Source organism: Bos mutus, chromosome 3 (genome assembly GCF_027580195.1).
Source record: "Bos mutus isolate GX-2022 chromosome 3, NWIPB_WYAK_1.1, whole genome shotgun sequence".
Lineage (NCBI taxonomy): Eukaryota > Metazoa > Chordata > Mammalia > Artiodactyla > Bovidae > Bos > Bos mutus.
In genome coordinates, this window is record NC_091619.1 from 21807885 (window position 1) to 21820926 (window position 13042).

Genomic DNA, 13042 nt, shown 5'->3' on the forward strand with positions numbered 1-13042 from the left:
TCCCCTCAGCTCTCAGGTATTTCTGGAGATTGACAACCGCCAGTGTATTCAAGACTCAGACCAGTGCTTTAAGAACACAGACGCAGCCGCAGCTCTTCTGGCTTCTCACGCCATCCAGGGGACCCTGTCGTACCCACTTGTGTCTGTCGTCAGTGAGTAGCTCTAAAATTAAGGGGAAAGTGTGCTGAGGAGTGTCACTTGCAGGCAGAGAGAACGGGGCACAGCTTCCAGCGTGCAGCGCTCTGTTCCTCAGGGCTAGTGAGCTCAAAGTTGTTCTCTGAAGGAGTTTAGTGGGAATATTGAGAGGTGGATGTTTTATTCATCACTTTCTCTATCTCTCTGCACTTTCAGGTGAATCTCTGACCCCAAAACGCACTCAGCTTCTCTATCTGCTTGCTGTTGCCGTTGTCATTATCTTGTTTATTATCCTGCTGGGGGTTATCATGGCAAAACGAAAGCGCAAGCATGGCTCCCTCTGGCTGCCTGAAGGTTTCACCCTTCGCCGTGACTCCAGCAACCACAAACGTCGTGAGCCAGTGGGCCAGGATGCTGTGGGACTCAAGTAAGAGTTTGTCAATAAGCTACTATTCACAGTAATAACAAGTACGGATAAGTGGAAAATCAGATCTTGTTGAATCATGATTTTAAATTCAGAGCTCTGGCCATGCCGTGCTACTATACTTGACCGTGATACTGAATGCCTGCTTGTGGCTATAAAATAAGAGTCTGGATGCTTCAGTTCTGTACATTTTATCACAGGGATGCTCAGCTTCTGTGATGAGACACGCCTTTGTCTTAAGCTCTTGCTTAGTGGGAAAGGAACTGATATTTACTCAGACAATGGGATGTAATATTGCCCATTTTTCCCCCAGGTCAAGGCCCCTGAAAGTCTGACTGTAGCCATGAGAGTGTGTGATGGCAGAAAAATTATGAAAATTTCTATGTTCTTTTATGATATAACCCTGCTCTTATTTTATACCTTCATGATTCTGTCACGTCAGAAATCTTTCAGTGCAAGTCTCAGAGGCGAACCTAATTGGTTCTGGAACAAGTGAACACTGGGTCGATGATGAAGGGCCGCAGCCTAAGAAAGCCAAGGTAAGCTGGCCGTGGTAGAAGCACCGTTATTAGCCGTTGTCTGCTCATATTTCACATTTTTGTCCTTCGGTATCTAGAGTATCATGAATGGGAGAGAAGGGTGGTAGTCTGTACATGTTGCCCAGGCCTTGGCTATCCTAGGTTGTTTCAAAAATCAGGAATATTTAGGTCATTGATGGCCTTGGGTTACTATGTAAGTTTTTCAGAAAGAACTCTTTAAAAATAATAAAACAAACATGCTTCCTTCCTCAAATGTCAGGTTGATGGTATTTGAATAAGGACTATTGTGTGTAAACACCAGTTTCTTTCATGGCCAGATCTCTCCCTTGTTCTCTCTGGATACTTCAAGGGAAGGTGGAGTGAGTTAGTGGAGGAAAGCCAGTGATCACTGAGTTTGGAGGCTTTAAATCTTGATCCCTGGAAACAAAAGCCATATAGCAGTAAGAGGTACATTGGGCTGAGTCTGACATGAAAAAGGAGACCATTCACCCATAGACGTACGTGGCTGGGGTATGCATGTATCCCATGGATATTCTGAATAAATGCTTGAGGAAAACAGGCATGATGGTTAAGAAAATTACTACAGTCAGGACTGGATTCAAGTCCCAAACTCTGGCACATTATTTAACCTCTTTATATTTACTTATCCCTACTTTGTAAGATAGGGAAAATAATAATGATTCCTTCAATACGGGTGAATTGCCTTACCTGTTTTCTATCACATACTGAATATTCCATAAAGGTCAGCTGCTTTTAAAAGTATAATAATTATTCAGCAAATACTTGCTGAATGCTGGCTCTGTGCTGGGCACTGGGGTGGATACAGGGGACAGGGAGGCAACCTTGAACAAGGCTTGCTCCCTGTCCTGAGGAGCCTTTCAGGTAGCATTGGGAACTGCCATGCAATGCTGTGTAAGTACCTAACACAATGCTTAGTTAAGGAGAGTGAGCAGCGTGTGTTCTTTAGGACCAATAAGAGGAATTAAAGTCTGCTCTCTACTTGAAGGGTAGCTAGAAGTTAGTCAGTCAGAGAATTGGGAGAGATCCTGGGGGCGTGCCAGAGTGATCAGGAGAGTTGTCCTCTTCTTTCAGGCTGAAGATGAGGCTTTGCTCTCAGAAGAAGATGACCCCATCGATCGGCGTCCGTGGACACAGCAGCACCTGGAAGCTGCAGACATCCGTAGGACACCATCGCTGGCTCTCACCCCTCCACAGGCAGAGCAGGAGGTGGACGTGCTGGATGTGAACGTCCGCGGTCCAGGTTAGTGCCTGCAAGCCTTCTCTCTGCACTGCGCTATGCCCACCCCCTGGTTCTACCTTACCCCTGTGTTTGCCCCACTCAATGATCGAGGAAATCAGACTGGAAATCAGCTTGAGGAAATGAATGTCTAAGGAAAACAGGCTTGCAGAAATTATGAATTTGTATGAGAAAAGAGGCAGGATTTCATTTTGTTTCACCTTCTGCATGCATACATGCTAAGTTGCTTCAGTCGTGTCTGCCTCTTTGCGACCCCATGGTCTGTAGGCTGCCAGGCTCCTCTGTCCATGGAATTCTCCAGGCAAGAATACTGGAGTAAGTTGCCATGCCCTCCTCCAGGGGATCTTCCTGACCGAGGGATCAAACCCACCTCTCCTGCATTGCAGGCAGATTCTTTACCATTGAACCACCAGGGAAGCCATCACATAATGCATGTTCAGCAACAAAAAGGCTGATTATTTGGGATAGATTTTAGTGGGGTAAAAAAATAATATCCCAAAGCAGAGGAATAGAGAATTTGTTTAATTCGTACCTTAGTGTATATAGTTTATTAATACTGGATATTTTAAAATGTTGTCCAATTTAAAAAAAGCATAGCACTTAGAAACTTGAACAGAAAAGCTTGTTTAACTTAGAGACTAGCTCCTCTTTACAGAAAGGATACTATCAAGGAAAAATCAATTGCCACTTATCACAAGAAGCACAGGGTTTTTTCCGAAAAGAATAATTTTCTTCAAATTGAGCTCTTCCAGCAATAGGGTTAAGTGAACATGAATGTCCTTCCCCTCCTTAAATACTATTTGGAATTTCCCTTTCCTCCAGATGGGTGCACCCCACTGATGCTGGCTTCTCTCCGAGGAGGCAGCTCAGACATGAGTGATGAAGATGAAGATGCAGAGGACTCTTCCGCCAACATCATCACGGACCTAGTCTACCAGGGTGCCAGCCTCCAAGCACAGACAGACCGGACGGGTGAGATGGCCCTGCATCTCGCAGCCCGGTACTCAAGGGCAGATGCTGCCAAGCGTCTCCTGGATGCAGGTGCAGATGCCAATGCCCAGGACAACATGGGCCGCTGCCCTCTCCATGCTGCAGTGGCTGCTGATGCCCAAGGTGTCTTCCAGGTAAAGATCATGTAAAGAGTTGATACCTAATGAATCTAGAATATTTTCCCTTCATTAAGACATGTAATAACCCATTACATTTGTTCAGTGATTCTTTGAGAGGATAAGGCAGATGATAAAGTCATGCTTGCTGGATAGGAAGCAGGAAAGGGAAGCAGGCAGACAGAGCTGACCATATACAGCCAGCTCATAGTAAAGCAGATAACACCAGTCTTCTGATTGTTCATCAGTGCTTTGTTTTTTGTGTGTTTGTTTTGTTTTTGAGGAGGCAAAACACCTCCCAAATGAAAAGATCAGGTGCATGACACCTGCCTCCGACTAGTATCTGTCAGCCTCTCCCTCTAGATTTATCTGACTGTATGGACTTCCAGCTGCTCATTGGTGGTTTTCCTGACATGAGTTCACAGTGCACACCTGATGCCCTATTATTTTAGCCTTAAGAGGAAATTGAAAGTATTCTATATCATCTTAACTGGTACACCACAATTGAGGTTGTGGTATTTTTCCACATTCCCTCTTTTTTCTTTAGAAAGCAGAAGTACATTAATTTACAAAGCCATTGTAGAGCTTGGGTACCTGTTTGTTTGTATATTCATTCATCCTATTCCTTTATTCATTCATTCAACAGATATTAGTTGACTGACCCTAGGAGAACCTGGACACGAAGATAGCAAAACATTCCCTGCCCTCCAGGAACTTACAGTATAGCCTCAACTCTGATGCTCTTATGTCTGTCTTGTCTTAGCTTCATTATTTTTTTGTATGAAGCTGACTCTCTTTTCTGTACTTTCTCATATTCTAGATACTGATCCGCAACCGAGTAACTGATCTAGATGCAAGGATGAATGATGGCACTACACCCCTGATCCTGGCTGCCCGCCTGGCAGTGGAGGGAATGGTGGCAGAACTGATCAACTGCCAAGCAGATGTGAATGCAGTGGATGACCATGGTAGGGATGAGAAGCAGGGATTCAGACTCCTACCTGCAAAGCAGGCCTCTGAGGAAAGAATTATTGCAAGGTCCTTAAAGAGCTGTCTCAGATCCGAATCCACTGAAGATTCGTTCATTCATTCCTTCTTCCTTTTGCAATATTGAGTTCAGAGATCTGAGACAGTGCGAAGTCCATAGATGAAGTTGGGAATGGATTTTTAGTGAGAGTTCTTGGATCTAAGACCAGGTCTATGCGAGTTTTCCTGCATAGGTTCCTGGGTATACCACTCTTGTTATGAGGATATGAGAGCTGACTTCATGGAAGGGGTAGGGTGGTGAGATATTCTAACTATATATCCTGGCATGTAATAAATAAGCAGGTTATTGTCTTCAGCATGTGACAGGCTAGATTTTGCCACACGAAGGATGTGGTACCATAGACAGATGATCCTTTTACTTAGAGGTCTTCTGAAAGCTAGGCAGCCTGTACCAAAGTGTTTCTAGAATAGGGGAAAATGAAGATAATCTTTGGTTTTTCCTGTGGGCCCCCAGAGAAAACTGGCTTCCAGCTGTTGTCTGAGAAGTTCAAGGTTTCCTTGTACAAGTCATAACACTTCCCGATGGGAGAGGTAGGACATGACCTCTTACTCTGTCTGCTTATAAAAATGTTTTTTCCTGCAGGAAAATCTGCCCTTCACTGGGCAGCTGCTGTGAATAATGTGGAGGCAACCCTTTTGCTGTTGAAAAATGGGGCCAACCGAGACATGCAGGACAACAAGGTACAATCTGGGCTCTGAGCTGGGGGGCAGGTACAGCAGTGCCTCGGGTTATGTGTGAGGCCATTCCTTTTCTCCTGTAGCTGCTCGGTGATAAGGATAGACAAAGATGGAAGCAGATTTGGCCAGAAATGGGTCCAGAGTGCCTGAGTGCTTGCACTGGGCTTATCCAGTGAGATGTCAGGGTTGACCCTTAGCCTGCTCAGTCTGCACCAGGCTCTTCTTTGATAACTTTGGTAACCTTTTCTGCCTTTCTCTTCTTTGACGTTTCCCTTTCTCCTGGTCTTTGTTCTATTCACACACACACTTCCTTTCTTTTCACTTGTTTGTTCTTATTTGTTTTCCTGATGCTCCACGTCCTCCACCCCTGCCCCGTTCTTGGGCTCCATGATGTTTTCCTGCTTCCTCTGACTTCTGTGTCATGCTTCCCTCTCTTGCTCACCTTACCTTCTCTTGTTCATTTCCTCTTTTCCATTATTTTGTTCTTTGTCTCAGATGTTTTGTCTTTCACTTTCCTTTATTTTTCTCAGTTCTCTACATGCTTGAGGTTCTTCCCTTCATACCTTTATTTCTGATACTCCTTTTAGAGCCCAATTTTGATAAGCTCAGTGCTCTTGCAGGTGAATTTATGGCTCAGGCACATGCTTTATTTCACACTTTCCCCACTAAGAAGACGTAGCCCTCAGTAGGGCAAAGCTGGCTCTTGGGGAGAAGTAAAATAATTTTTCTTTATGTATAAATTACAGATAGCCATTCAGTACATAGGTAGGTGCACACTTCTTATCTGTGGTATTAAAATTTCATGTGGGAAGGCAGTTAGGAAAAAATGTCTAAAGGAGTGATAACAAAAAGATTGAGAAACATGGCTGTATTCTCAGGAGTGTTATTAAAACGCACTCTGCATGGGCTTTTTCTTTCTTTCTTTTTTTCTGTAGGAGGAGACACCCCTGTTTCTTGCTGCCCGGGAGGGGAGCTATGAAGCAGCCAAGATCCTGTTAGACCATTTTGCCAATCGGGACATCACAGACCACATGGATCGCCTTCCCCGGGACGTGGCCCGGGACCGCATGCACCATGACATCGTGCGCCTGCTGGACGAGTACAACGTGACCCCCAGCCCTCCCGGCACAGTGCTGACTTCTGCGCTCTCACCCGTCATCTGTGGGCCCAACAGACCTTTTCTCAGTTTGAAGCATACCCCAATGGGCAAGAAGTCTAGACGGCCTAACACCAAGAGTACCGTGCCCACTAGCCTCCCTAACCTTGCCAAGGAGGCCAAGGATGCCAAGGGGAACAGGAGGAAGAAGTCTCTGAGTGACAAGGGCCAGCTGTCTGAGAGCTCAGTGACTCTGTCCCCCGTCGATTCCCTAGAATCTCCGCACACATATGTTTCTGACACCACCTCCTCTCCAATGATCACATCCCCCGGAATCTTACAGGCCTCCCCCAACCCCATGCTGGCCACTGCCGCCCCCACTGCCCCAGTCCATGCACAGCATGCACTGTCTTTCTCTAACCTTCATGAGATGCAGCCCTTGGCTCATGGGGCCAACACTGTGCTTCCCTCAGTGAGCCAGCTGCTGTCTCACCGCCACATTGTGCCCCCGGGCAGCAGCACCGCAGGGAGCTTGGGTAGGCTGCATTCAGTCACTGTCCCGGCCGACTGGATGAACCGCGTGGAGATGAATGAGAGCCAGTACAACGAGATGTTCGGTATGGTCCTGGCTCCAGCTGAGGGCACCCACCCTGGCATAGCTCCCCAGAGCAGGCCGCGGAAGGGAAGCATTTAACCACCCCACGAGAGCCCTTGCCCCCCATTGTGACTTTCCAGCTAATCCCCAAAGGCAGCATTGCCCAACCAACTGGGGCTGCCCAGCCTCCGTCCAACTGCCCTCCAGCTGTTGCAGGCACCCTGCCCACCATGTATCAGATTCCAGAAATGGCTCGCTTGCCCAGTATGGCTTTTCCCACTGCCATGATGCCCCAGCAGGATGGGCAGGTTGCTCAGACCATTCTCCCAGCCTATCACGCCTTCCCAGCGTCCGTGGGCAAGTATCCCACACCCCCATCACAGCATAGCTATGCCTCCTCCACCGCTGCTGAGAGAACGCCCAGTCACAGTGGTCACCTCCAGGGTGAGCACCCCTACCTGACACCGTCCCCAGAGTCTCCTGACCAGTGGTCAAGTTCATCACCCCACTCTGCTTCTGACTGGTCAGATGTGACCACCAGCCCCACTCCTGGGGGTGCTGGAGGAGGTCAGCGGGGACCTGGGACACACATGTCTGAGCCACCACGCAGCAACATGCAGGTCTATGCATGAAAGAGTCTGCCTCCAGCCTAGACACAGACTCCTCTTGTAAATGCTGCTGAGGAACAAATGAAGGTCATCCGGGAAAGAAATGAAGAAATCTCTGGAACCAGCTTCTGGAGGCAGGAGAGAGGAGAGGCTCTTATCTTGTAGATAACCTGAAGAAGCAAGTTAATTAGCTTCACTGAGCATCTGCAGGGTTTGGGGAACATGGATGGGACAAGGCTCCTTGTAATCTCTTGCCCGTCAAGTCCCCAAGTTCACTGAACTACAAGATAAATACAAGACTTGGGACCACATTTCCTCTCTTCAATACAGAGAATAAGATGGATGCCTGTTGTAGACATTCTTGCAGCCTGGAGTGCATTTTTCAGCCTTGGGGGCTTCTGCCATATCCATGAGAAGATTCTGCGGTCGATTCCTGCTGGGAGTTGTGCCCTGGAATTCTGCCAGATGTGACCTGTCTCCTGTTCTCATCCTTGGAAAATTCTTTTGACTTCATTTGGTGCTTTAATTGTGCACCTCTCTGTGGCTGGAACCCCACCTGCCTGTTCCAGGGCAGAACCTTTGTGCTTTGAATCATGCCTGTGCTGGAGGCACCTGCAGCCTCCCTTTTCCCTCCTGTTTTCCCAGTGTCCCCAGGAACCTCACAGGGTTTACCTTTATGGTCTCAGCAGACACTTTTCAAGTATGTTTCTTTAGAAAATGGACATAGTCCTTTCTCCTACATATCATTCCTAAAAGAAGAAGGGGAGCAAAATATTTTTCTTTGAACCCATTTAGGGGACCAGGACCCCTTTCAAGAAGCTGCGCCTAAATTCTCTTGCCTACATGCTGGGTTCCTACAGACCTTACCAGGAAGAAGAGTAAGCATCTTCTTTTTTTCCATGTGTCCGCCTAGTAAGTGTGAAGGTTTTATCCTTGGCGGTGTAGCTAATATGACCCCTTTAAAAAAGCAAAACCCAAACAGACCAAGGTTTGGAATGTTGGAATGACCAAGAGAGCCAAGAGATACGCTAACTCAGGCAAGAAGTGATTACCCACTAACCAGTCCCTGCCAAGCATTCTGTTGACTGCCAGCATCAAACACGTTGTTAGAGGTGTTAGAACCCTTGGCCTGCTTCACTCACACATCCAGCAGATGGAGATTGTTGTAGTTATTGAGCCTTCAAACGACATTCCCTTGCCATTTAGAACTGAACTTTAGTCTGCTCAAGGGCCTCCTCCCCAACCCCCATGACAGTCATCTTCCCCTGGTCAGGTGGTCGCAGTCTCTACTTCCTGACATTCCTTCTGATCCCAGGCCCCTTTCACCTATCTTCCTGCCACACTTCGTGGTCTGATTACTTGTGCACCCAGTAGGTCCTCACTGAACACCTGGGTTTTCTGTGTTCAAGGGTGGGAACTAGAATGCTGGCCTAGTTTCTGTGGCCAAAGCCAGTCTTATAAGAAGGTTGGAAAGGGAGGAATTATGAGGTAGCCTTTGCTATTTTTTGCTCCCAGTTCCTTTTATTTCAGGTGGTCATGAGATTCCCCATTAGGCAACTAACATAGACACTTATCAGGGATATTTTCCTCTCATAGAGTCACCTTCTAGATGATAATGGACAAGAATAGACTTACTGTCTTGTCATCTTCATGTTCAGAGTGTGATTGCATCTCACCCACGTCTGCTTCCTGTATTTGTGGTCTTGGTAACTCTTTTGACCCTCTATCAAGGACATGCATTCTATCCAACACTAGAAAGAGGAGAAAAGTAGTTTTCTTCCTCTTCTCCCTGAGTTAGCTAACAACTGGTTCTGTCTCCACACTGTCCCTTCTGCCTGGTGCTATGATATCATGACAATGGAAAATCAGTTCTTCTGGGAGCATCTTGTAGATATTAATAGGTGGTCTGCCCACTCCGTGTTGGCTTCAATGATAGTTTTCCTTACTGCCTTGCCTGAGTTCTTCCCATTTACCAGATTTATCTGTCTGTGGCTTCATATGGAAACCATATGTGTCTGTTAGCATGGAAGTCTACAAAGAGTTTTTCTAGTCCTGCCCAAGTTCACTGAACTAAAATATAATTCATTTTCCCTGATACAAGCAGATTAGTTTTTCATTCTGTATTGTATTCTCTCATGTGGCAACTCTACCAACCCCTTTCATAGTGTGAAGCATTTTGTCATTCTGAATGGTGATTCCTTATCCTTGGACCTATTCGTTGATTCACAGATGGGGAGGACGCCTCTCCATGGACCACTGTGGACCTCACCACACTTACACTTCTCTGTCATCCCATTCCGGCCCCTCTTCTTCACAGTGTCAGCTCTGATCTAGCAGCTTGATCCCTTATAGCCTCCTCCGTCTGTAAGCACATTGTGGGCCTAACTTGCTTGCTCCTCTTTGGGATCCTTTGGGTTTTGCAGAAATAAATATGAAAGCTGCCATTACAAACAACAGGTTTCAGTGATAAGGAAGAAGACACTGCCTTTCAAGCATTTATCAGTCACTTAGATTGTGAAGAACCTGTGAGTTGTATTGAGTAAAAGAGAAAATAAGATGAGGAATGACTTTCTCAACTGGGTTCTGAAGTGGAGACTTAAGTTTGTATGGGAAACATCTTTTTTGACAGGTCTATGTCACCCTCTTTGCCCCTCACATTCTTATCTTTATAAATTCTTCCTTTGAGTCATGTTCTGTCTGCCTTTGGGGATATATTTTTTATTTGTTTGTTTCTTTTGTATTAAGCATCATTTTCTGATTTACATGTTGGTAAGGGAGAGAAAGGTTTGAGGGAAAGAGAGAGTGAGAGTTAAAGATTTTATGTAAGCAATCAGCTATAATGCACAAGTCCATTCTCTCATCATTATTAAGTTTGCTAGTTCATAATTCTTGCATAAAAGAGAACCAAAGGTGTAATATTCCATTGGCAAGTGGTTTGGGGATTTTGGCCTTAACTAATATACTGAATGTACGGTGACTGAGAGGACAAGTGTATATGCCCAGAGGCTCCCACTCGTAACTGTTTGGTACTGTGGCTTCTTACTTGTGTACATTTCTCTTAAAAGTGATATGATATCTGTTTGTATGAGAAACCCAATAACCAATAAAATGACTGCATATTCCTAACTATTCATGGTAAGGAAAATGCACAATTTGTTTTTAATTTTCAAAGTTTCATTCTAAAAGTAGTTATGACAAAATTTATATGGAAGCATTTTTATCACAAAATAAAAAATTACATGTCAAGCTCAACAGACATTGCAGTTTTTATTTTCCATTCTTCATCCCTACTTTGCAATGATTTAACTCATGATGTCATAATTTGCTGAGAGAGAAAACCTTTTCTTTTCATTCTGAATCCCATATAGCCTAGCACTAGTCTTTTTTTCTTTCTCCAAGTAGTAGTAGTTCAGTCACTCAGTTGTGTCTGACTCTTTGACCCATAGACTGCAGCACACCAGACCTCCCTGTCCATCACCAACTCCCAGAGCTTGCTCAAACGAATGTCCATCGAGCCGGTAACGCCATCCAACCATCCCATCCTCTGTCGTCCCCTTCGCCTCCTGCCTTCAGTCTTTCCCAGCATCAGAGTCTTTTCTAATGAGTCAGTTCTTCGCATCAGGTGGCCAAAGGATTGGAGTTTCAGCTTCAGCATCAGTCCTTCCAATGAGTATTCAGGACTCATTTCCTTTAGGATTGACTGGTCTGATCTCCTTGCAGTCCAATGGACTCAAGAGTCTTCTCTAACACCACAGTTAAAAGCATCAATTCTTTAGTGCTCAGCTTTCTTTATAGTCCAACTCTCACATCCATACATGACTACTGGAAAAACCATAGCTTTGACTAGATGGACATTTGTTGGCAAAGTAATGTCTCTGCTTTTTAATATGCTGTCTAGGTTGGTCATAGCTTTTCTTCTAAGGAGCAAGCGTCTTAATTTCATGGCTGCAGTCACCATCTGCAGTGATTTTGGACCCCCAAAAATAGTCTGTGACTTTCCATTGTTTCCCCATCTATTTGCATGAAGTGATGGGACCTGATGCCATGATCTTTGTTTTTTGAATGTTGAATTTTAAGCCAACTTTTTCCGTCTCCTCTTTCACCTTCATCAAGAGGCTCTTTAGTTCTTCACTTTCTGCCATAAGGGGCTTCCCTCATAGCTTAGTTGGTAAAGAATCTGCCTGCAATGCAGGAAACCCAATTCAATTCCTGGGTTGGGAAGATCCACTGGAGAAGGGATAGACTACCCACTCCAGTATTTTGGGGCTTCCCTTGTGGCTCAGCTGGTAAAGAATCTGCCTGCAATACAGGAGACATGGGTTCGATCCCTGGGTTGGGAAGATCCCCTGGAGAAGGGAAAGGCTACCCACTCCAGTATTCTGGCCTGAGAATTCCATGGACTGTATAGTCTATGGGTTCACAAAGAGTCAGACACGACTGAGCAACCTTCACTCATTCTTTCTCCAGGCAGAGAATAAATAAATGCTCTTGAGGAAAAGCTTCAAGATTTAGCTTGATGCTAAATAGGAAGCATCACAAGACTAAGTTACTTTTCCGTGCATTAAACGGACAGTGGCTCAGGAAGAAGTGCCTTCTAATGGAAATGTAGAATATCTGCTAAAGCAAGAATTGAGATTTGGGATATAACTAATAAAACTGATGGTGCTGTTAACTAAACCATTAATTTACAATGTTATTTCTCTTTAAATTTTGTATAGAGTTAACATATACAGCTATAAAATATTTTGCATATATACTTCTGTATATATATACATACACACATTACCAAGTTCTTTCATACATTTACTTGTAAAGGCAACCAGTGAGGTGTTTGAACACAAATATTTGACAATGATACTATATTTTAAACACGGTATCATATTGGGGTTATCCTGAGAGTGCTATAATTTTATATAAAATATACTTGAGTCTTCATGTTGGGTTTTGAAATGATGTAAAAGAAAAATGAATTTGAGAACTAAGGAATGTCTTGCCCAAGTCTGGTTCTCTGCAGGCTGGCTTCTCAGAGCCTTTCAGATTCTGTGGCAATGAAAATTTGCTCCATGGAGCTGTACTGAGTGGATCTGGGCTGTCCATCATATCCTGTTCTGCAGCTGGAAGTATAGAAACCTGGTGCTTGATCATGCAGGGACTGTCCAGGGCTTTCCTGGGCATGAAATGCAAGAAGGGAGAGCAGGCCTGGAAATCTTGGGCTGCTTTATCACACAGCTGGGCCAACAGACGTGGACCCCAGGCCATGGTTACGCCAGAGGAGGGGCTGGGCTTCCCTGTCATGTAGCTAAAAGGCCTCGCAGCTAAAGGAGGGGCAGGGAGTTCTTTTCTCAGAACGTCATAATTGAACAGTCATCTTTAATGTCTGCACACTTTCCATGATGTGATGGGCACTAGGCAATCTACAAGCCTGTCACTGCTTCTGCTTCCAAGTTCTCCTAATAAACACTCTTAGGCATGCTGTGTGGTGGTTGGGTAATTCACCTCACTTGGTGACAGCATTCTTCTCTTTTTTTAGGCCAAGCCACGTAGCTTGCAAATCTT

General features: G+C 45.2%; 1 protein-coding gene across 1 annotated transcript in view; it reads left to right on the top strand.

Annotated features, from left to right (window-relative positions):
- The window catches only part of NOTCH2 (notch receptor 2), a 175016-nt gene extending 164278 nt beyond the window's left edge, over window positions 1-10738 (top strand). The window contains 9 exon segments of the mRNA XM_005895272.2: window positions 10-152; window positions 352-562; window positions 1002-1098; window positions 2191-2359; window positions 3179-3480; window positions 4283-4430; window positions 5093-5190; window positions 6123-6957; window positions 6960-10738. Coding sequence (XP_005895334.2) covers window positions 10-152; window positions 352-562; window positions 1002-1098; window positions 2191-2359; window positions 3179-3480; window positions 4283-4430; window positions 5093-5190; window positions 6123-6957; window positions 6960-7510 — 2554 coding nt within the window. The 3' untranslated portion in view covers window positions 7511-10738.
- Window positions 10739-13042: the final 2304 nt, after the last annotated feature.